The 24,466-nt window shown below is 29.0% G+C and overlaps 4 protein-coding genes across 6 annotated transcripts; 2 read left to right on the forward strand and 2 right to left on the reverse strand.

Annotated features, from left to right (window-relative positions):
• The first annotated feature begins 210 nt into the window (after positions 1-210).
• LOC126846710 (alpha-tubulin N-acetyltransferase 1-like) lies at positions 211-2,628 on the forward strand. The gene is made up of 8 exons (XM_050586485.1): positions 211-479; positions 693-839; positions 932-1,100; positions 1,378-1,522; positions 1,585-1,615; positions 1,899-1,971; positions 2,045-2,106; positions 2,229-2,628. The coding sequence occupies exons 1-8, from the start codon at positions 373-375 to the stop codon at positions 2,347-2,349; spliced, it is 855 nt and encodes a 284-aa protein (XP_050442442.1). The 5' UTR covers positions 211-372; the 3' UTR covers positions 2,350-2,628.
• A 684-nt stretch (positions 2,629-3,312) lies between these two features.
• LOC126846709 (myotubularin-related protein 2) lies at positions 3,313-7,358 on the reverse strand. Of its 2 annotated transcripts, XM_050586484.1 has the most exons (12): positions 7,131-7,358; positions 6,689-6,778; positions 6,416-6,619; positions 6,072-6,332; positions 5,200-5,516; positions 5,005-5,135; positions 4,733-4,908; positions 4,304-4,411; positions 4,053-4,237; positions 3,799-3,994; positions 3,570-3,728; positions 3,313-3,421 (listed from the first exon to the last, which is right to left on the reverse strand). In XM_050586484.1, the coding sequence occupies exons 1-11, from the start codon at positions 7,215-7,217 to the stop codon at positions 3,582-3,584; spliced, it is 1,902 nt and encodes a 633-aa protein (XP_050442441.1). In that variant the 5' UTR covers positions 7,218-7,358; the 3' UTR covers positions 3,313-3,421; positions 3,570-3,581. The 2 variants fall into 2 exon arrangements, with proteins under 2 accessions (XP_050442441.1, XP_050442440.1); XM_050586483.1 differs by lacking the exon at positions 3,313-3,421 and having other exon boundaries at positions 3,460-3,728.
• An 889-nt stretch (positions 7,359-8,247) lies between these two features.
• Positions 8,248-10,898, reverse strand: LOC126846523 (mediator of RNA polymerase II transcription subunit 19). Its single transcript, XM_050586012.1, has 4 exons — positions 10,590-10,898; positions 9,417-9,573; positions 8,814-8,913; positions 8,248-8,704 (listed from the first exon to the last, which is right to left on the reverse strand). Exons 1-4 carry the CDS (start codon positions 10,756-10,758, stop codon positions 8,429-8,431), a joined length of 702 nt encoding a protein of 233 aa, XP_050441969.1. The 5' UTR covers positions 10,759-10,898; the 3' UTR covers positions 8,248-8,428.
• Positions 9,170-14,151, forward strand: LOC126846522 (transmembrane protein 231-like). Of its 2 annotated transcripts, none has more exons than XM_050586011.1 (5): positions 9,170-9,274; positions 12,237-12,394; positions 12,662-12,790; positions 12,863-13,079; positions 13,833-14,151. In XM_050586011.1, the coding sequence occupies exons 2-5, from the start codon at positions 12,263-12,265 to the stop codon at positions 14,084-14,086; spliced, it is 732 nt and encodes a 243-aa protein (XP_050441968.1). In that variant the 5' UTR covers positions 9,170-9,274; positions 12,237-12,262; the 3' UTR covers positions 14,087-14,151. The 2 variants fall into 2 exon arrangements, with proteins under 2 accessions (XP_050441968.1, XP_050441966.1); XM_050586009.1 differs by lacking the exon at positions 9,170-9,274 and adding an exon at positions 12,031-12,169.
• Positions 14,152-24,466: the final 10,315 nt, after the last annotated feature.

A 24,466-nucleotide genomic window follows, 5' to 3' on the forward strand; every position in this document is an offset into this window, starting at 1 on the left:
CTATTTATCTATATAGTATATAGAAGAGTTAACTGACTTAGGATGAAAAATATTTCACCGAACGTTGGTACCTTCTACTATTTTATTGTTGTCCAACTGAAAAAGTAATAATAGTTGATATAGACAAAATGTACAGCTAGTAGGTAGGTAGACGTCGGCATCAGCTACAAGTGGGTTAATACAAAGGTACTTATTAGGTGTGCTTAGGAAACCTTAACTACAGTACAGCCTAAAATACTGTCTACATACCTACGTCCCACCTAGCAGTTATTATAATATAGTTTATATTGCGTACTATTTTAATTAAGTGCGCACTTTTGTCAACAGTTAACGCACTTTTATTTCGAATCGAAACAACAAATCGCGTCAACGATGGATTTTGATTTCCCCATTAATGATATAGCGACTCAAGAGTTTCTAAAAATAGATGATACTTTAACAGTACGTGGGCATGAAGAAAATGACGAGACAGACGCAGAGTAAGTATATATTTTCGGTAAAAATACAATAATCAGCAAGTAATACCTGTGGTAGTCGGAGACGGTGGTTTCATATTACAACTGCCTACCTAGTACCTAATATTGTTAGGAATTAGGATAGCCACCAATTTCTAAGAGAAATATCTAAATTATAATTGGTGAAAACGTACTATGTTATAAATGTTTCACATTAACGATTACTTTTAATCACAGATTGCAAAAAAGAGTTAAATTGATAGTTGACTGTATGGGCAATGCATCCGCTAAAGCTCAGAACTTAAAGTCTCCAGTAACAAGTGCAGAGAAGCTTGTCAACTCTAATCATATGCTTTACGTGATGACGGAACACCCGGAAGAAGGGTAGACAAATTTGTTCTCATCAAGATTTTAATTAATCTGTATAGGAGTGCACAGCTTGTTTTTAAAATAAATATACTTTTTGTTAAGTACAGGCGTTTTGCTGTCGTTGGAATATTGAAAATGGGATTAATAAATTTGACGCTTTACGACAAAGAAGGTTCCTGTTCTGACGAAATTGTTTATTATTTATTAGATTTCTACATACATGAAAAAAGACAGAGAAAGGGTTATGGAAAACGTCTTCTTGAATATATGTTTATGGTATACCTACATATTTAATTATAGTAATTATAAGTATATTTTAATGTTCCTTCAATTTGCCTAAAACTAATTGAGACGGATCCCAAAGAAAAATTCAGTATTAAGTAGGTTTCCATATTATTTATTAAAATGTATTACCAACTCAATTTGGCAAGACCATACAAAATTCTGATAAAATTCTGTAAATTCTGATTTACTTGGGCTTTACTGTAGTACAAATTATGAGTAATAGTTAAAACCTATTTAAATTTTGTGATAATCTCAAAATGCTCTCTAGGACACGGATACGGAGGCTAAGCATTTGGCTATTGAAAAACCAACAAAGGTATTTTTACAATTTATGTGGAAGCATTACAACTTATCTAAATTGGTAAACCAAAAAAGCAACTTTGTGATCTTTGAAGAATTCTTCTGTGATCCTGGTAACTTTTAAAACATTTTAGTTAAAATATGAAACTAATATACATTTTTATTGAATTTTCAGCTGATGAGAGAAAGAAGAACAGTGAAAAAAGGTGAGACTTACTGTTTTTTAAAATTTTTTTTTTTATGTATTTTAACTATAATTATTAATTAAAGAAGGTATGCCAGTAATATTGTTAAATATTAAAAAACAAATTGATTAGATTTAACAATGATAATCTAAGTTATTCATACTCGTTATACATAAAAATATTATCGGAGAACAAAACGACAGCTTTTTTTTTTATGTGTATTTTTGGTAATGTTATATATATATAAAAAAAATGTTTTTATTAATTATTTATTATTTTGTTTTTTTTAAATTATACTATACAGGGCCTTAGCATACCAAAGTCATCCAAAGTTTGGCCGGCATGCAGCTCATAAACATCATGACTCAATGGGCGAAGTAAATTGTTTATTGATTTAAATTCATGCGTTAAAATTAACTACATCTTATTAAGTAAAAATTTGATGTTCAGATTGTTACAGAGAACGCCAGTGCTGCAAGCACGAAGTATGATTACTGCAAAAATACTGACATGTAAGTAAAAAAAAAACATTGATAAGGAAAAATAAACTTTATTAGAGAATATTTTAAAACTATTATGAAAGATAAATATATTTTTTTTTTGTTTACATTTTTTTATATTATGAATACTTTAGTGTAAAACATCAATTCAGTGAAGTCAATCTACATCCTGATTGCCCGAGTTGTTTAAGAATGAATCAAGATGGAGAGTCGGTAAAAACTGGCCTAAAAGGTCATCATGACAGTTTATGGTAACCTGGCAGATGTTACAATAAATAACTCAAAATATTTGATACTATTACCATTGAGTACATATTTAAAAAACTAATATTTAATACAATCATAATTGGGCCAAATTGTTTCTCTACTCAATGCTATTAGTAAATATACAACAAAATTTACACATTTATTTTAGCTTCGATGTGGAACTAAGAAGTTATTGTACTTTAATCTCATATTGTTTTTATTAACTATTCAATGTAGGGGTAAAACAATTTTTATTAATTATTATTTTTAAATGCATTTGGTGAATTTTCGCACGCAATATTATTCTTACGAAAATGTAATTTAATTAGAACATGTGCAATATTTTTTAAATAACATTTAACAATTTATTTAATAAATCTTACTATTTAAAAAGTTTATTACATTCTGTATTCGTTTTTATACATACACACCTATAGTTGATCAACATATTAGCAGAGAATGTATTGCTTACTTCTCATAATTGGTAAAAATTGCCAATTTATTTTTATTTATAACTTTGGCTTGCATAAACTATACAAAAAGTTATCAAATTGAGTCGATTCGATAATTTTAACATATTTTTCATTGGCCACTGACAATATGCGATAATATTTAATATTATAATAATAGCATTCAAACGGAGTCGATTTATTATTCGCTTTAAAACTTTAAAGCTGCTCTTTTGGATTTCATAAAAGTTTTAGCTGTAGCAGCAGCAAATCCAGAAATGTGGGTAAATTAGTATTGCCAGTTATTACATTAGTGGTGTTTATCTTTTGTATACTTAACATTTTAATCTATGGCAGAATAAAATATTTTCAAAAATTAGTTAAAGAAAAGATGTATGTTTTTTTATATTAGTAATATTATATAATTTAATAAATAATTTTCATAATAGCAGGATCACATTTTATTAGTTTTTAACACAAACAAAATTAACTTCAAAAATTCGTTCAATATATTGAATGTTTAACCATAAAAATAAGCTACACAATTGGTTTAAAAAAAAAAATATTTACAAATTCAGTGAAAAAATGATGTGGTCAATAAAATACACAACTCAAAATATTGCAAACTAGAACTATAAAAATACTAATATAAATAAATGAAATCAAAATATTTCAAAAAAGGGATAACACTTTATTGATAGGTAACAAAAATATATTTTATAAAGTAGGTATAAATTAAAAATTTGTTAATAAATAAATTAAAAATATTTTTGTACTTACCTATATCATATATTAAATATGTATAGGAGAAGTTAATCGAGCTGTCGTTGAAGAGTTTCTGGAAGCCTTGTGTTTTAGTTCTCTTCTATAGTCATCAGATTGTTTCTCTAGTTGTGTTTTCTTATGTAGAAGTTCCCTAGTTCTTTGATATACTGGTTCCTGATTAAAAAAAAAAAAATAAATAACTATATTTATAACATAAAGAATAGACTTTATATTTATAAGCAACCTGAGGTCTCATGCTAGGATTCCATCGACAATATAAGCCTTTCCACATTTTGATATAACGCAAGGAAGGGACTGGTTCCAAAGCATGTTGTTGAGGCCAATATAAAGGATATTTATATAAATCTTGATCGTTGTTTATGTAAGACCAAAGCGATACGGTTTTCTGTTTTACTTCTTTCTGTATTCTCTCTTTATCACTACAAGACAAAAAAAATTCTATGATTTTCTAATGGAATAAAATTATTAAGTGCTTACCTGTTAAATAGAAAAGTACCAAATCGACAAGAGTATAAATGATCGACTATTGTAATTAAAAACAATTCATTGAACTCAAAAGCATTGGGAAACATACACATCACTTGCCATACACAGTCAATGAATTGTAGAAAAACTGGAGACCTATCAGCATCCGAATGATGATCATCGCCATGACCGATTCTCTGAGTATAATATAGTACCAAAATTATAAAGAATTACACTTTTTAAATCTTAATTTAAAATATTACATGTTGAAATTTGTGTCCGAAGCTTAGCCATTCTTTTTCAATTAGGACTTCAAATCCTTTGATTGTCCGGTAATATGGGTCCAACAATAGCATAGCTAATGCAGTCAACTGAAAAAGAAAAATAGGTTAAATTATACATTATTTTTTAAGCGGTTTCATGGGAATCATCTACGTTGCCTTATTTGAAAAAAAACCAGCTACTTATTATAAATGCTTGAATACAGCCTGATGGGATTAATAAGTATTCTCTAGTTGTAAAAGAAGAACACAAAAGAAAATGGGAAAATTAATTGCATAACTTTCCCACATAAGATTGAGAGCGGTACAAATGTCGTCATGCGAACAATGATGTAATTTGACACAAATGCTTGAAGTTATACACAAGTAAAAACATTACACACACTAATATTTTTTTTTTTTGAGTTTTACCTGAGCTGTTCTATCCCAACCATCTGAACAATGAACCAAAACTGATGTTTTGTGATTTTCTACTTTGTCGACAATACGACAAGCTCCAGCCAATATGCATTTAATATGTTTTAACCAATAAGTTGATTCAATGCCAGACAACCATTTTGTTTCATCGATATTAGGAAAACATATTTCTACATTTATAATACAAGGAATAGTTCATATATATTTTTTTTTAATAATACAAAACTATTTATTAAACCACTGATATTATTTCATGATTATCTAACCTTTTAATTTTCTTAAAGACTCTCTCATCACATGAATATTGTGGATGTCTAAAAATATTAGTTCAGCATTTTGATAAGCATCTTCAGGCTCGTAACCACCTCCTTTTGCTTTATTTGCAATTGCGTTAGCACTAGAAAACATGTTATTGGCCAGGGATAAGTAAAAAAATCTTAAGTTTGAAAGGTAGGTATTACCTAGGTCTAGCATCCATTATGTATAGTTTATGCGATTGAGCATTTGCATCAACAATAAGCTGGGTATATCTTTCATCATCACGACAACGTTTTCCCCCAACGCCGACTAAGGGTTGTGAAGCTCTAGTTATGGTCGCTTGTGATTCGGAATGTAGCCAACTAAGTACGGGTATTCGACCTCTACTTCTGAAAGCTGCCGCATTCCTTATTATTTCATCGGTTGCTCCAGCTGGTACTGCTAGAACTGCGGGATATGTCTCGCAAAGATCATAGCTATCATTCAATTTGGTAATATGCCATGTATCGTTGGGAACGCCCTAAATTGTATTTGAAAATTAACTATTAAAAAAATTGTATTTTTAACAAATTAATCGCATAATAAACAGAGTTTGGACATGAAAATATAAATTTTTTATTACACTACATTATTGTCTTGACTTTATTTTATTTAAAATAAAAAAATAGAATAAAAGCCTTAAATAAATGATCTGAAAAAAGTTGTCACAATAGAACTCTAGAATTTTTGTTTTTAAAAAAAAATTCTAATAATTCATATTTGATTTTAAAATGGACTAATAATTTCAAAATTCAAGTACATTTTTATTTGAAAGAATTAAAAAAAATAATCAGAAATAATTGAAATAAAAAATTACGGAATTCAAATATATATATTTTTAAATAACAGGTTATATTTTGGAAATGTCAAATAAAATAGTATTTTAAGTACAAATTTATTAGATACAGCAAATACAAACTATTTTGAATAATTCATTATTTTCGAATAATTTGTTATTTTTTAATTAAATAAAAATGCCCAGGTTTGCTGACACATACACATTTTACAAAAATATTTGTTTTTTACAGCAACTCACCATTCTTTTCAATTCAGCCATAGGTTCGTATACATTCCAACCATTTTCTGGAAATGTTTCTGTATTCTCAAAAGCAAACAATGGAATGTCATGAGAAAGAGGAAACGCATATTGTTGAAGTTTTTCGAAAACATTACGTCTTGAATGATTTTCTTGCTTATGGCCGAAGCGCAGGTTTCTCATATCTTTGCAGAACAATTCTATACCATATGAATTTTCTCCACGACTTGATTGGCCTCCCACTTTTTCTACTCTACTAACCTAATAATAAGGTACATGAAATAAATATTAATTCTATTGTAAGTAAATTATTTGTTGAACAGGATTATAAGTAAAACACAAACCACGCCTAAGGGCACTTCGATTATAAGTTGAGTCTCACGATCTAAACTTTTAAAATAAAGTTTATAATTGGTTACAGATAACCAACCCCTTGCTGGGCCGCTAAATGGACAAAGATAAGTGACATCTCTTGCAACACCTTGTACTTTTTCTCCAGGTAATAATGGTGGATCATCCGAGTGGTTAGAGTTAGTGTTGTCAGACACCTAAAACGAATAAAAGTAATTAAGTACATAATTATTTATATTATCCATCATACTATGAACGGAATTTACCTTATTTCTTAATTTTAAATCTCCTACAAAAGCATTCTCGTTTGACGTAGAACTTGTTGATCGACGACTTTTAATAGGTGAATTCGATCCCTAATAATTTAAATTACACTATTTTAATAAAGTACAAGCTCTTTAATTGCCTATTATTGTTAAAAATGTAAAACAGATGTGACATATAACTATACTCACTAATTTAGCTTAAAAATTAAATACAGTTTAACAATACTAAAATTATAAGCTATAGTTTTAGCCGCTAAACTATACTTAAGTTATTACATGTTAAGCAAGACTAGTGAGTCGTTAGTGAGTGTAAAATACTTCCTCATCAAGAACAATTTTAGTTAAGTTGTTAAGAAAATTGTTAAGTTGGGAATTACAACAACCCAAAATATTACGTAATTGTTATTTCAATAAAACATTACAATATAATTTTAAGACTTACTGATTCTTGTTCGACTTTTGAATTCAACGAGCTCGACTTGGAATCAGAATCTGAACTCATATTTTGGAATTTGTTACTAGATTCCATTGCTACTCATTAGAATTAACTTAAATTGTACAACATTTTGAAACAATTGTAATTATTTAAAATACTTAAGTGTACCTATTATCATTTGTAGTAAAAAAAATAAAAATCAAACAAGTAATAATTCTTAATTTTTGTTTTTTAGTGAAATTCCAAGATGATAATGGTAATAAATTGATAAAAATATGATAATAAATTTTGTTTTAATCACAGACATTTTTTTTAGACCGCGGTTGTAATTGGAAGATAGAGAGAGACTTGTGGATTGTGATAAGTGATAACGAGCATAAATTAAACATATAATTAATAATAATTATAATTAGTACAATAATTTAGTCTTGCAAAGCCAAGCTGTATTATGTTTTTTTGGTAAACCAATTTTGGACGCAAACTTACATTAGCCATGTATTCGTAGATTCCATAGAGTTTTCTGTATTTCATAATATTACCCTTACCAATTAGTACCATTGCTTAAATAAAAAAAAACAATTGTTTTAAATACTTTTTTTGTATAACTGTTGCCGTATTTTAACGCTAGATGATAATGGGTTAATATATGTATGTAATAAGGGAAACATGATTTATCATATTTAAGATTTTTTCCCTTCACATTACCAAATAATATAAATATTTTTAAAACATATTTTATTTTCCGCCAAAACAGCATTTTAAAATACTTTTACAATATTGTTGTCAAGAAATAATTATACATGATTTCATCATATATATAATGGATTTATTTTGTCTTGGATTAAGTTGATCCTAGCCTGAAACATTGTTGACTGTTTTAAAAAAGAAGATGAGGAAGACCGAAGAAAAGATGGATGAAAGGAATAGAGAGTGATATGAGAAAAGCTGGAGTGATTGAATGAGATCTAGAAGACTGAGTTCTTTAGAGATGTAGAACTAGGGTGGACAACCCCATGTGGCTGGGAGTGTAAAGCGAAGATAAAGAAGAAATTAATTATTAATAAAATATCCGTGTTTTGTAGGTAAATTCATTTATTTTTTTAAACAAAAAAATTAACCTTTTATGAACACCGAATAAAAAATTAATATACATGTAAATGTTTTGTTCAAAAATCCTTACAACATGATAATATTTTATTTACATTGTATAAACATTTCTTGATTTTTGAAGAAACAGTTATTAGTAAGTTTTAAGTTACAAAATATATTAAAGGAAAAATAATACAAATATATTACATTTAATATCAGTTTGAATGTTGGCCGGGCGTAATATTCCCAGGGTGATCTGGACTGTGCTTTTGTTTCTTCTTTTTCTTTTCTTTTTTGCGCTTTTTCCGTTCTTTATCGTCATCATGACGTTTCTGCTTTTTGTGTTTTTTCTCATGAATATCACCTAAACCCAACTCATTTGCGGCCATGTCCTGAGAAAGAGCTTCTCCGCTTTTGTATTTGCTTTTCTTATGCTTATTTTTATGTTTTTTACTAGGCGGCTGATTGGCATAGCGATACTGTTCTGGTAACTAAAGTTAAAAAGTCAACATTAAATTAAATGGGTGTACAATTCAATAATATAATAACATTGATTTTAAATAATTATTATTTATAATCAATGATAATAGTAATAGTTACCGGTCCAGGATGCAATCGAAATCCAGCTAACTGATGAGTAGTTAATGGCAAAATTTCTTTTCCTCCGATAGGTGGTTTTTCAATAACAGACCGTAATGAACTGCAATTAATATTACAATTGTGTTAAAATTTTAACTTTACGAGTTTCCTTAATTTTTTATCTCAAAATTGGTTTTTGTTTTAACACCAGTATAATATTTAACTTTCCCTATGTCTTATGTAACCACCAAATGTTTACTTACCTACTATGCCTTTTATCTTAAACCGAATACCAAATAGAAAATAGATATAAATACAGAACATAACATTATATTCTTAAAAATAAATTACAGCAAGTTTGGGTTTTTTTAGTATAAAATATTTTCATGTGCTAAATTTACATTAATGAATATTGTTCATTGAGCAATAGAAAATATCATTAGCAAAACATTAACTTATTATAATTTTATACTCAAGGCTAAGTAAGTATTAATATTACAATGATTTATTACCTACATCAAGTTTACACTTAATTATGGTGAACAGATGTAATATAATAGCCTTTATATACACTAGGTATTTAAAAAGTTCAAAAGCTGTAAATAATTTTATGTAGATATCTACCTTTGATCATTATGTCCAGGTGTGTCGATGATACCGGGTAAATTCGGTAAAAAAGAAGAAAGACTTTCTTTTAATCTCTTCCCACTAAATTTGCTATAAGTGTGTTCTAATCCATAATACGCCATCAAATTAACAGATCCAGTCAATTCACTTTCACCTAAAAAAAAATATATATAATAATTAATATACAAAAAATATGCATTATTAAAACTAACAGTTTTGTGTAAGCACATACTGAGTGACTGAGTTAGGAACAGTTCATTTTGTTTAGTTGATTTAGTTAATTTCATGATACATAATCAAACTACTAAAATTTATAAATTGTTTTTAATTAAGGGCATGTTAATGTTTTGGTAGACTGATAAACAATTAATCTTTATTTGCGTCTACATTTGGTAAAAAAAAATGTGGTGACACGGTTAAAATATTTTTTTTCTTTTTTTCTCTAAGTTTCTGGAACTTAAACCATTAGCTGTTGGTTGATTTTTGGTGTTGTATGAGTATAGAATACGTGTGGTGGGGACATGGCATGAGTCACCATTAAAAATCCTGGATGGTCACCCAACTTGGATCAAGCAACAATGGACACAACTTAACCTCAGGTGCTGCGTGATAGATAAGGTGTTCACTTTTTATTAAATTTGTATTTTTATTACAAATTAATATTTAGTACCTATTAGGCGTAAAAAGTTCATAAAACCATAATCATGTTGAATATTTTTGACATAGTTAACATTTACAAAATTGAACATAATATTATTTCTAATAAAAACTTGAGAAGTATTGTATGTAGTTTGATTTTAAAGAACAATAATACAATTTCCTAAATATAGGTAATAACAAACGCATAATAATATAGTGATAAATTATATATCTAATGATTAGTATATAATTAAATATAGGGTATAAAAAAAAATTGTTTTCATGATGCCTATAAAACTAAAAAATAACGACTTAAAGAGTACATGAGTTAGAACCTATCATGTGAGACCAAATTATAACACGATCCAGTGAAATTAATTGCATGCGGACTTATCCGATGGATATTAATATAAAAAAAATAATTAATTTCTAACTAGTGCAGGTGTACATGTTTTTTTTTAGATATTTTCTAAGTATTTCGTTTTTAAACCATTTAAGGTTTTAATGTAAAATTGTATGCAAATATCTTACATGGTGGTTCTTTCATAAGATAGAATGGTCCACTGTGTACGATCGACGGATTTTTGCCCAAGGAAATGGTTGTCTTGAGTGTGCCCGTCGAATCTTGTCTTGACACAACAGGAGACCTAGCTCCTCGCGGTGACGATTTAGGCGAATACGACGACGGGAAGCCAGACATGTAGGCTAAATGGATTTATCGTTTAGAACAAGAATACAAAACGCATTAAAATGAGACAAAACTGTATCAATTTATGTAATTATATTTTTAAATTTTCCATTAACTACGCTTTCAGCTAAATTACATTTTAAACGTTATCATGTTTTTCCTATTAATGTTTACGTACATTTTGATAACCGCTCGGTAATAATGCACCAACAGTTAAACAGCTGCTGTTTAGTACAAACACCGTACGTTCATAGTATCAATTGTATACGCTAGATAGCGCCTCGAGAACCATATTATTATGACATAACTTTCCACATATTTTTATTTAAGTAAGTATTTTGTTTTAATTTCTATGATTGAACGCCATGCCTGTAAAATTGTTCGGTAAAGGCAAATCTTGTCATTTTATAGTACTTTTTTTAATACAGCAATGAGGAGTTCACGTGGGTAATTATTTTTTTTGGAGTGATCATTTGTAATGTAGCTAATATAGAGGTATCAACAAAAACCGAATATTATAATGCATATGCACGTAGTATAATGCATTTTGTTTCTCTATGTTTCCAAAATGTTTAAAATATGCCAACAAGCTAACTCAATGCAAAAAAAAAAATCATTTAGACGTACACTCTTAACGTGCGTTTTGCTCACCTTGTTCTAAAAAAGTCTTACACAATTGTTCGTCTTAAGAGCCTTAATATATTTGTCGTATGGAGATTTGTTTCGTATAGATTTTAACCGACAGGTTATTATTTTATTTTTTCAAGACTATAGTAATTAAACATAATAGTAGAGACCCTAATAAACTTCAAGACAGGACAGTACCTACATAGAGGCCGAACAGGGCACAGGACTCGGACTTAATTAAAAACAAATTTCCACTTGATATTGCGTTTTAGCCCTAGACCTCGCAAACCCCGAGGACAAATCTGACCTATAGAATACCCTAAGCAATAATTAAAAATGTATAAAAATGGGTAATGAAAAATCGAAATGGTTGTAATTATTTTATACATAATGATAAATTTAAACGCATATTGAGACCCAACCACGAATTGGCGAGAGTACATGAGTATAGCCAAAATTTAAAAGTGACATCCCCCAAATAAATTATTATGTTAATACAGAGACGAGAAAACTCTGTAAATAATATTGTTGCTGGTAAAACGAGGGTTGCGTTTCAAGAGGAGTACCTGTTACCACGGAAACTATCAACAAAACAAACCCTACTTCCTCCTATTTATGTTTCGTTTCTGTGTTTAACTAACAGAACTTTGCTGAAACATGTCGATGTATGAAGTCTACAGTCAGTCTTCGGGATTAAAATATAAAGCTTCTGTTTGTTCCAAAGCATTTGTTTTGTACACAGTTATAACATTATTAACATTTTTCTTACCATTTTTGTTCTGTTATAGAAGTAACGGTACATGATGCTACTAGTTGTACAGTTTAAATAACTAAATTGTTAAATATCCGTGTAAAATTCGCAGGACTTTGGCTCAAGTATGAAAAGTACATGGAACAACCAACAGTACAATTTAAACTGGAGTATTTAATGATAGCCGAAACTTCCGATCCTATGGCTCCGGTGATTTGTGGTAATTTTCCTAACACAATAAAAACCACAGGATTCTGCCCCATTATAAAGGTAGGTACAGTTGTTGGAATTGATATCTAACAATTTAAAGTTGTAATTAAGATTTTTTTTTTTTTTTGAAAATTGTATTTGAGTAAAAATTATGATGTCAAAAATATGTACCTATATAGTTATAAGTCATATAAATGTTACACACTGCACATTGAGGCCGGAGTGGCTAATGTGATTTGTAGTTGCAATAAAAAACAAAATACATTTCAAGACAAAGTTCAAACATAGTGGAATTTCAAAGATTTAGTTGTGTTATGTTTGTTTAAGGTAAACGAAGAAGATACCAACATAGACGGCATTAAAGACTTGCTGAACTTGGAGCTACACTTGGCAACTAACGACACTCTAGACGTGCATTCGGTTACTTTGCTATTGATTTTCGATTTTAAAATACGTGTAAATAATATTGCTTCATTTGCACTTCAAAGTTATTGTATTTATATAAATATATATATATATATTTTTTAGGAATTATGCTTACTCGAAATGGAGTCCATGGTAGCTATTACTCATAGTTCTGCTCTGCCAGGTGGCAGGTTAAACATAATTGGAGATTTAAATATAGTCCAAAGAATTCCGCTGGATTGTTCGCCAAAAAAACCCATCCGCATTAAAAAACGAATTTTACAATTTGAAAAATCCAACTGGTTAGCAAATATCTATAATGATTATTCCAAACGAACCAGTAAGTTTGTACAATATTTTTAGCCATTGTTCTAAATTTAGAACATATTTCTTGTATACCAAATATGACAAGTATAGCCTAAGCTATCCACTGTCAGTGCCGTAATAATATATTTTTATTTTATTTAACAAAATCGTATATTTATTTTGTCATTGCACCAAAATATAAAATTTGAGCTGTAATTTCACGATAATGAATAATTAATAATTATTGTCAGTGAAAAACACAGGAGTGCAGAAAGAAGTATCTAGGACTCGTCTGTCGTATTAACCGTTGTCTTCTTATGTTGACGCTTGCAAACTTATCTATAACATGATCAACATTTATTGTTTTGGCAATTTCTTTTTCAATCGATAATTTAGCAAGATTTGTTTAACGCAATTATTATCCTATCGTTGATCTAAAAAAAATTGTTTTATCAGTTTTAGTTAACTGATACTTCGTTCATTGGAAGCGATTATCACTGGCGATTTCAAAAATATTATTAAAGAAATTTGAATATTAGGATATGATTCAATAATGGGTAATGATTAATAAATAATACGACGACGTTGAATTATTTGAAAAATTATTTATTTTTCTTGTTAAGAAAAAAATATATATGTGACTGACCCTCCTGGAAGGTATCCCTCTTGCCCACCTCTTGTTACGGCACTGCCAATTGTGGAATAAAAAATATTATATTTACGATTTAGTACTATAATATATAACATATAGTAATATTAAAAACTAAGCTTAATGTTATATTTTTAGTTTATACCAAATTGGATAACATTTTTTCGATTTGGACTAGAGGCCGTGCATACCAGCAACCGTTTGTAATTAATGCTATCATAAATTACAACAACATTGAAATTGTATACAAGCCAAAATTTTGGCAAATAATTAAATGGGCGTGGATGCAATATTTTTCGACACTTGTAATATCCATACTTATATTTAAAAAAGTTAGACGATTTTTATTTACAAAACATATCGTTAATACCAGCGTAGTTAGTTCAAAATAATTGTTGTGGCATTTGGTAGTCATTAAAATCTTTTATTTTTAAATATTTGTACTCAAATTCTGGTAACAATGACAAATTACCCGATAACATTGTAAAACAAGTATACTGTATAATATTTAATGAAGTAAAGAAATTCATCTTTTTAATTTGAGTTGGTTTTTTTCTTATAACGTCTTACTGTGTTACAGTAAGAGTTTAATACTATCGTAGACTCAACAAATATGGTCATCTCGTTGGAAATATTATTTGTTTCAATTTCTATTAATCTTTTACAAAATTTAAAAAATGCGTTATTAAAAAACAGGTTTTAAACATTTTGAATACATTACTTTTTTTAATAAATGTTTTTAAACATATATAAAACATTTTATTTTTATGCGTGTGACTAGAATAATTTCTGACTTTATTTTTAGAGCAGTGTGACAATTCTAAACCCATCGATATTAGGCCTTACCTAAAGCAATCAGCATACCAATAAGAATTGGTGTGCTACTTGTATCTCCTCACACATCTACATGGCGTTACTTAATCTCATATTAATATCGTTCTCTATAATGCAATGTAAAATATAATATAATATAATAATGTAATATGGTTTATAGTTAGGATTCATTGAGACCGGTATTAGTACAACAGAACATATTATTGTAGTAACGGTCGGGGATTCCTTTCCACTTATCAAGTGCGAATGAAAAATTATTATGAAAAGTATTCTCATTGCTATATCAGTAAAATGAGTATTATTGAATTGGGTTACGTGCTATTGACAACGTTCGGTGTGAACTAAAGTAACAATTGTAACAACAATTATACAGAATTACGGTTGAATGAAAGGTTACCGTTAGCTAACCGAGGATTATTATTACCGAGTGAAATCATTTACCATTTTGATTGGAAACATTAATTTATTCACTCACAGACGTTTTACAATCATATTCACTCTGTGTCGGTTATTCTGACATGGCATCGAGTGCCGTCATCCGCGTGATGCTGTCTGATAGTTTGTTTTAAGAACTCGTTGTCTGTTGAACAATTCATATCAATAGACAATATCATATACCTACCTACACGCATTCCTTTAAAAATGAAAACAAAATAATGCGATCGAGATCAGACTGGACAGTCGGGATTACAAAAGTACAAGACCGTTACCGAAACGACAGATGTTTAATAATTTTTTTTTAACATGAATATCGTGTAACACAAAAGTACATGTATCATACGTGTGTTTCTGATAATCAAACACTTTATGAAGCCATCGCCGCAATTCGGAAGAGGAAGCTATATTGTTTCATGTTTGGTATAAGTGCAAGGCGAACATGTTAATGTTTATTTTTTTAACTTATTAAAATTAAGAATTCAAAAATGTGTTTTAACCGAGTTTTAATTTATTTAATACAATCAATATAGACTGAAATAATGTATTATTTGAAAAACAACATTTTGATAGATTTTACTTTCGCTTTAACCTAAGATCATGTTGAGTCAACAGTTAAAAGCTAATACATAATTGTTATACTTCAGTTTAGAGATCAAACTAAATAAAAGGTAACGATATAGTATAAAGAGGTAGGCGAAAACAGGACAAGGCCCAGGACAAAAAAAAATTGGGCTAAAAAATTCAAAAATACACAAAATAATAATGTGAAACATACAAAATAAAATCGTATTTCTACATTATCGACAACTGTTCTTATTACGGACCATTAAGAGTCGACTGAGCTGCATACATTTTAGTCAGTTTCTAAGTACCCAATGACCAAAAAATATATCCGTCAGGGTCAACCCCTTCTAAGGAGGGAAGGGTTGATGATATTTTTAAGGTATTAAAACAATATCTGTATTAAAAAAAATACTTTGTCGTTAATTTTGTGACATTTTACTGGGCTCAAAAAACATACGAGTTAAATTTAAATATATAGATTATTAATTGGACGGTTAGGTTAACCAATGTGAATTTAACTACGATTTTCCTTTTCCCCGTCTAAAGCTCCGACTAATTTAATATACATTTTTGGTACTTTTTCGTTATGGAGATTTAACACAGAACTTTATAACAAACTGGTGTTAACATGTACATCTTAAGTAAGTAACTCAAGGTATAATTAACATGGTATAATAATAATATTATGTCTAAATATCTCAGTTTTTGTACATTCGAGTATGATTTTGAATGGAATTAAATCAAGCCGAATCAAATCGGACAACGTTTTATAACGTCTCACATTACCGAAATAGATTATAGAAAAATATCTATGGACGCGTTGCTGGGTAATTGGTTGTTAGACAAACAGTTTTCTAACTATAATCTATAATAGTTTATTTATTATTCATTATCTAACAACGATACAGCTAATTTTTTAATAATACTTAACAACAATACGGCATATTTAAAAACAAATATATATATTTTAATTATTCGCGAGTTTTAACAAAGCGGTTTCACAAAGAACTAAACTAAAAAGTTTCCAGAAAAATGTCAGTCAGCTCCCGGAGAAAAATGTGGTCAAATAATGTATTCCTCCTGATGACCCTAAAGATAGAAATGAAAATTTATACATTTATACTACACGAAGAGTTACTAAAATTACCCTAAATCTCACGCTATATAAAGATTTAAAAATTAAGAGGATTGAAAACGGTCTGTTTTTTGGACGTTTTAGACCGGAAAGCCTGAGATAAAATACTACCTAATTAGGATGGTCGATTTCAATTCTGTAAAAATATTTGAGTTTATCGGCCACTTTTCTAGGTTATTGTGGGAATCGATTTTTGATACTTCAATTAAAATTGCGATAAGTCCTAATTTAATTTCTCAAATTTTGAAAATTAACTTCCTTGTTTTTTTTTAAGTGCATGAAATAGTTATTAAAAAATTCCACAATAACCAGGAAAAAAGGCCGATGACCTCAAACATTTACCAGACATTTTTAGACAATTTTAAATTTAATATTGAATCTTATAATAATCAATGTTATAGTTAAACTTCATCTAACTATTTTATTTAAATTTTAAACAGCAGTGGTAACTAATAATAATTGGAAAGGTTACCCTCGGTCCCCAGATTTTTACAATATTGAATTAATATATTATATTTATTAAATTGAATTTAAAAAAAAAATTTTTTTTTTTAAATATTAATTTGTATACTGGATAAATAGTTTGGAAAAAGTGCCTAAAAGGTACTTGTTGAGACAAAAAATTAAAAAGTTCACTCCCTCCCTTTTAAATTCTAGAAAAACGATCAAAAAATGTACATATTTTCTTACCTTCCATTCGAGTAACATTAACAGTCATCAACGAGTTAATCGTTAACTGTGGTGTCTTATTGAAACCACCATAGAAATAAGTTGAAAAAGTTAATTAGTGTTTGATTTAAAGAGTTAAATTAAAAATTAGTCGAATTAGTTCCAAATTTGTCAACGTTAAAAAATAAGCAATTGGCCGACGACAAAGAGTAGTCTTCGTCGACGTGTCTTCTGCTGTTGTTGTAATTAGTGGCTCGTTTTTTATCAATCCGTTGGAAAAAATGTTTTATTCTAATCTAAGTATATGGTTATTTCCAGATCCGAGCAATTTCATAGATTTATTTTTATGTGAAGGACAAGTAAGAACAACGGTGACAGTAGCATCGCGACTTCAGCTGTTGGTGCCATGAAGCCACCGCTGGATGGCTACTTGTTCACCGGTCTACCTTTGCCTATCCGTCCGTGAAAATATCATACCTACTTTTCTTATGATTTTATGATCTTATTTAACATTTTCCAAGTTCACAAGTGGCGCAAGTTCACATAATATAGCTGACTTAAGCAGCAGCGACACACGTCTTTTGTATTTTGCTAAATTGTTTTGTATTATTTTTTATTTCATCATTATTTTTATTGCAATTTTTTCGATATTAATGTTTTTGATATTTTTTTAATGTTGTTACTACTTTTACTGTTTTACTGTTAATTGTTGTAATATTTTGTTTATCTAATTACCTTAATTATATACTTTTTAGTGTTCATACTAGTCAATGTTATTTATGACCAAATTAAATATATGGTAAATTTTTGTAATTTTTTTTTTTAATTTACTCTGTTGTTTTTTTTTTATACTTATTCGCGTTTCTTTCAGGCTATTTCAAAAACAAAATGTAAATAGAACAAAATATAATATACTTATATTTTAACGATGAAATATCCGGTCTTAATAATGACAGTACGACTTCGATATTTGTCATTTCTATGGGAAATTTTTTACTGGATAATAATTGTTTTTGTCGGTTGCAATGTGCGTGGTCGATGGTTTAAATACATATTTCAGTGAATTATGGTTAGTAATAATATAATTTGCATAACAGTAACTCTGTTGTGTTAAACTACACACTTTAATCTTAGCAATTATTATTTGATTTGATATAACAATGTTAAGTTGCGAGTTTGCCAACAACAATTCGCACCACGGACACGATTTAGTAAGTTATACATTTTTAGCATAATATTAGAATAAAATAATATAATTCGTTTAATATCGAACAAAATAATATGCAACCACAATCTTTATAATATATTCTGTTAAGAATAATGTAGACTAATGTACACAAGTATAGTATTCATCTAACTTTCATACTTTTTTTTTATCAGGTATACAACAATATACAAAATAATACAAATCAGTAACCAGTAATAAGTCAATTAAGAAGAGGTCCAGAGAAATAAACAGTCGCAGTAACCATAAACCATGAAAATATTTTTAAAAAAAACCTATACAACAAACTTCAAACAATTTACAATAGTATACTTCTCTCGATATTCCAATACTAAAATTGTAAGTTAAGCTAAACTTGAATGTCAAGGTAAACAGATGAGAACGACCACAAGATAGTACTTTTTATGTACTACAAGGTTCGTTTCATTTTGTTAAGCGATAAATAACTTTACCCCAAAGTATTTCTAAAAAATTGCCAATAAACATTAAAATATGATCAAACAAACGATGACGTTGACATTTCGGGATGATCAATATTGTAAATAAATAAACAAAATTACACTAACTAATTAAATACAGAATATACAAAGATACGGATAATTTTTTTTTTTAAATAACCTGTTTTATTTATTTGCGAATAAAAAGTATTCGTCGCGTCGTCCCGAAATTCTGATGCTAAAAAACTGTCATCAAATTTAACAGTGGCTTTAGACATATTACAGTAATAAAATCACTTCTATGTAATTCTGTTCTCCGAATTCGGAAGTCGACTGTGAAATTTAAATTGGAAATTGCACACACGCTTGTGTGTGTGAGCACTATACATTTGACTAGCCGAGCACAATACGTCAACGGTCAGAGATAATTTATTTGTATCCTTTGAAAATCGCTTCTTTTTTTTTTTGCCTGATGGAAATTACTGCGTGTCTCATTGTGTTATTTACAAAATCTTACCACTGCGCTTGCGGTCGCCAGCGTTGGAGGTCATAGCCCATAGGATTGATTGGCCGGTCGTATGTGTACATTGTACATGCATGATGTATAATTTCAACAGGTATGGTGGACAACCGACTTGATTTGACTACTGGGTTTTGCAATGGCGGGTTGAAAAATTCGTAATTTGTATGTGTAGTGCTAGTATAATAATCTGGAAGAGAAAAAATGAAGGAATAAATATAAACTATACCACTGATTTAAACAACACTATTAAGTATGTATAAATTGATAAATTTATTAATGTCTGTACTTTATACTCGCTTTGTTGGAAGCTGTGATATAATTTACAAACATTGATGTCTGTCAAAAATTTTAAAATTATTTCTTAAAGTAGAAATTAAAGGAACAGAGCGGTAATTCAATGGCGTGGTGAACTTTCCTTGTTTGGATGTAGCCAAAGCAATTTGATTTACTTTATATTAGCCATCGTCAAGGAATTTAGGTGGTAGAAAATGTTTATTTAGATCTCTGACCAATACAAAAAAAATATTTCACTGGTATCTACGCAATGATAGAGGAAATGATTACCACCCACCAAGGAATTTAAAAGTCACGGTTTTTTTAAAAGTTAATAGAGAGCTAATTTTCTCAGTCCACTCCTTGACCTCAAGGACTGAAAGCTAATATATTATCTATTGATGTACACACAATACATATATTTACTTAGTAATTAGCTTCTCATCAGGATGATGACTCTTAAACGTCGAATAAAAGAAAAACATTAAAAAAGATATGCAGTCATTGGTCATTACCCTAGAATCATCAAGGGTTAGCTATCTTGTTTTTTATGTTCCTTTGCTTTTTTTTTTTAAAAAGTTAGAGCATGGCATTTATGTATGTCTGTGAGTGATGTATACAATTATACGTCTGGCTCTATATTTAACAGTTGTGCCATTTTAACGGTGATTGTGCGCGGGTAAAATATCTTATTTTTTTTCATGCCTGCTAAACGTTAGAATTAAATTTAAAAAAAAACTTTTTTTCTTCTCTGGAATTCATATTTCTTCGGAATAACATTGTTTTTCTTAATTAACGCCAACCGGCAGTTTGTTTTCATATATATATATATATATATATATAAACTATATATAAAAATATTAAACTTATGGATAGGAAATTCTTAGAGTTTCAACAATTGGGAGCTTGGAGTGGTTTGGCTAGAATGGTTTTAAGACCTTCAGATTCGCCCTTTCTATTTTCGCGTATGATCTAAGCTTGAGAAGAACACTAAAGATGATTTAGGCGCAGTCAATTTTATCATATAAGCAAACAGTATCTAAAGTTATAAGGCAAAACTAAAATCAAGTTCGGTATATAATTTCTTATAGTCTTCGCAACAATCCGGTTACCTGGCACGTCTCTCATTCATCAAAAATCTACATATAATTGCATTATAACGGTGTAGCGTGGTTTTTAACACATTCGACCGTTATAAATTCTAATGTATTATTGTATAATATCATTGTAGAAGCTCCATATTTTTTAGCAAAACAACTTATTATTGTACCACATTAAAAACAATCGCAATTGCGGCAACAGTTCCTTGTAAAGCATATTTTATTATTTCTTTTTTTTTTTTGCAAGTTATTGTTTTTATTTATGTCAAAATTATTGTGGACGTTTTTCATATTAAACCGAACGCACAATTGAATTTTAGCGAATGAAAAAATGTACGGTGTAACGTTAGTTGGAACGGGTGATAGGTCGTAAACATATAGTTATATTTTTATAGATTTTTTTTTAAAGGATATCGAATCGCCGAATAGAGATTAGGGTTCGTGACAAACTGTGACTAAACATCGATCATCCCACCACGCTGAAATTGGTTGAGCTGGCCAAATAATTTCATCTTGATATTTATACTCATCTGTTATTTCATGGTCCAAGAACTATTACTTTTTTTTACCTTAATAACATCCATTTATCGACCATGAGGTATTGGTTAATATATTATATCCGGTCAACGAGCAATGGCTATATGTTTTCCCAACTTCATACTTAAAGCCCCAATGGCCAACTTGCATCTTAAAACCATTAATGACTCACGTATTATTCAATATAATTACAGTTATATAAAAAATTTAAAAACCTAGAATTTTTTTTTAAACTGTACAACTGTACACCAATTCTTCTACAATCTGCTAAAACGCAAATTGTGCACGCTACTGCGTATTACCATAATGAGTGCATAATAGAAAAAAAATCTTATATTATTATCTTAAGAAGTGAAGTATCAGTAACAATACTAGTTATTGTGTTTTAACCGCTGAAAAGACCGAGGAGTATTTTTCCTACAATAACTAATACAATCATTTAAGCAACGTAATGGTTGCGATCATTTATTAAGTGATGAAACCGTCAGAGGAATCTGTTAATAATGGAATTAGAAAAGACTACTGTTGGGTAGTCAAAAAAAACTATTCGTAAAAGGGGAATAAAGGAAAAATCCATTCCTTCTAGGGAAAAAGGTTATTGGTATTTGTTTGTTTCATGATGAATACAAAGAATGATAAATAGAAAGATGATATATACAAAGACTACACCTTACAAATTTTTAACTAGTTTGTCTATTTTTCGTAAAGAAATATTGTACCGAATTTTTAGTTGAAAAATATGTCAATTTTGTGAACTATTTAAAGTATACGTAATAAATGTTATCTACTCTTGGCCTGTGCTCTTTATGAGTAGGTATATAAAGTTTTAATAGAGCTGATCTTATTACAACGTTGTTTAAATTAGAAATTATAATGTATAATTAATAAGAACTAAGAAACAAATTATGAATTTATCTGAATAACATAGTTCAGACTACAGCATAAATATTTATTTTTCACCTACTTTATTAAGGTATAATTGAACAATTTTTTTTAGTTTCGGGCAATTAATAATATTTTTGAAGTATTAATAATACAAAACAAGTTCAGCATAGTAGGTTATATTACCAACATATCAAAACCTGTAAGCGTGAGAAAAAATGTTCATTAACTTAACTATTCATAAATAAAGACACAAGTATGTTGTTTTAAATCAATGATCTACGAATTGGTTAAAGTTACATATTTTAAATATTTTCCGGTTTATTAATTTAACTTAACTAACAAGAGTTTTATGACATTAATACATTCCTAATGATTTTTCCAAGACTAATTTTACCTATTGACCCCTATGATCATAGAATAAAGAAATATAGTGGAAGGGTCAGAGCTCCGGTCAAAGTGCTAATTATAAAAGACAACACTTGTAATGCGATAGTTCTTTAGTACCGTCACCGTTAGGTACACTCGTGTATTGCCCAAGTTAAGCTATTTATACATATCATATTTAATAGCCATCATCACGTTGCTAGTTCAACTATTGCAAAAACGATATCTTATGTAGGTACAGTGTATACAAACAATAAGAAATTAATTTGTTTAGAATGCGAATGGGCTTGTAGTTATTTTTTTTATATCCATAGGTACAAGTCGTAAAAGTCATAAAAACACCTCCGTGTAACCACAATAACCTGATAAATTATGTGAAATTTAAAACACTAAAATAAAATATAGGTATAGTACAAATGTCTAACTTGAGTGTTATGCATTTTCCTTGATACTTGTTTAGCTTGTCACAGTGATAGTATTCACTTTTTATTTGTTGCTTTGGAAATTCGACTTATTATTGGACATGTTTGGTGCACTAATTCCAAATGTCATATTATTTGCCCAAAAGAGCTCACGTTTTAAATATATTTTGCTAAGTTACTTGATACCTACGTTGATTGTAATAAATTATCTGTCAACATGTATAGTTCAGCTGATACAGGTCTATGCCATAAGCATTAGGGCCCTAAGCCTAATTTCCTTAGCCTAAAAAGATCAATATAATAATAATATAGTATGTTTACTCGAGAGCTGATCGAGAACTGTATTTAAATAGAAGTTGTGAATTTGGTACTTGTCTAATGTTCAGGAAATAATGGAAATGTAATCAAAAAGAATGTGTTAACTACATCGATACAAAGTATGGATGAAAACTAAATTATGATGTTTAAAAAAATGATTATTTTGGATATTGTTGTTTTTTTTTTATACGGATTGAGTTGATCAAATAAAAAATACAACTTACAATATAAAAATATAGTATATGAGCGCTTTGCAATTACTATTATATAGTACCTCGTAATTTTTTTTCAAGTGGAAAAGCTACTTAGCAAATATAACTCCGTGTACTTATTCTCATTAATATTATTTTGGGTACGGCGAACCGGTAATACGTTTTTACATTAGATAAGTGCTCTTATACAAATACATTGACGCTGTGAGGTCCATGAACTTCACGCAGTGTTAATTTAAAAATTGTCTCACCGTTTGACATAATTATTATTATTAATTCTACTTTTATAATTAGTGGCACATAATCTACATTTATACAACACATATTAAGATTATTATCATGATACTAAAAGCATAACGTTGTACAGGATCTTAGTAGAGGTCCGTGTCCTCAAAAATAAAAAATATTTTATTTTTGGAAAATTCTATTTTTATTTTTTACTGTTAACTGTTGTTGTTGTTGTATAATAATATTAAATACTAAGTACGTAATTCGATGATTTCAAACGTTTTGTTCCCTTTTCAAGGGTGAACCGTGAGTAAGTGTTTGGAGACGAAAACCATCGAATAACAATATATTATGCCACAGAACGTTTTGCCTCAATCATTTCATGGAGTGTAGATAAATACAAATGCCCGCAGCTAACTGTTTATTGTCCATTGGTCGTTAAAACGTTAAACCTGACTTTAGAATAAATATTGAATGAAGTGTTTTTAACACAAATATTTATCAGCTGAACACTTGTATACAGTGAGTTCTTTTTCTATTCGCCAAATGTGTGGATGTTAATTCTATTTTATTACCCGTCAAATATTG

The sequence above is a fragment of the Adelges cooleyi genome, unplaced genomic scaffold (assembly GCF_023614345.1).
Source record: "Adelges cooleyi isolate 19-005CV unplaced genomic scaffold, UGA_ACOO_1.1 ACOO_flye_CR_arks_rails_tigmint_CR_PRNA_9, whole genome shotgun sequence".
Lineage (NCBI taxonomy): Eukaryota > Metazoa > Arthropoda > Insecta > Hemiptera > Adelgidae > Adelges > Adelges cooleyi.

Bases quoted from the DNA above. Each gene is read 5' to 3' on its own strand.
- LOC126846523 (XM_050586012.1), bottom strand. From the start codon at position 10,758: ATGTCTGGCTTCCCGTCGTCGTATTCGCCTAAATCGTCACCGCGAGGA. The intron at 8,914-9,416 runs GTAGATATCTAC...TATTAATTGCAG, and splicing joins CCTGGACATAATGATCAAAG to TTCATTACGGTCTGTTATTG. The intron at 8,705-8,813 runs GTAACTATTACT...TTTTAACTTTAG, and splicing joins TTCGATTGCATCCTGGACCG to TTACCAGAACAGTATCGCTA.
- LOC126846522 (XM_050586009.1), top strand. From the start codon at position 12,031: ATGTCGATGTATGAAGTCTACAGTCAGTCTTCGGGATTAAAATATAAA. The intron at 12,395-12,661 runs GTAGGTACAGTT...TGTTTGTTTAAG, and splicing joins GATTCTGCCCCATTATAAAG to GTAAACGAAGAAGATACCAA. The intron at 13,080-13,832 runs GTAAGTTTGTAC...TTATATTTTTAG, and splicing joins TGATTATTCCAAACGAACCA to TTTATACCAAATTGGATAAC.
- LOC126846709 (XM_050586484.1), bottom strand. From the start codon at position 7,217: ATGGAATCTAGTAACAAATTCCAAAATATGAGTTCAGATTCTGATTCC. The intron at 5,136-5,199 runs GTAATACCTACC...CATGTTTTCTAG, and splicing joins ATAATGGATGCTAGACCTAG to TGCTAACGCAATTGCAAATA. The intron at 4,909-5,004 runs GTTAGATAATCA...TTATAAATGTAG, and splicing joins GTCTTTAAGAAAATTAAAAG to AAATATGTTTTCCTAATATC.
- LOC126846710 (XM_050586485.1), top strand. From the start codon at position 373: ATGGATTTTGATTTCCCCATTAATGATATAGCGACTCAAGAGTTTCTA. The intron at 840-931 runs GTAGACAAATTT...TGTTAAGTACAG, and splicing joins ACGGAACACCCGGAAGAAGG to GCGTTTTGCTGTCGTTGGAA. The intron at 1,101-1,377 runs GTATACCTACAT...AATGCTCTCTAG, and splicing joins TTCTTGAATATATGTTTATG to GACACGGATACGGAGGCTAA.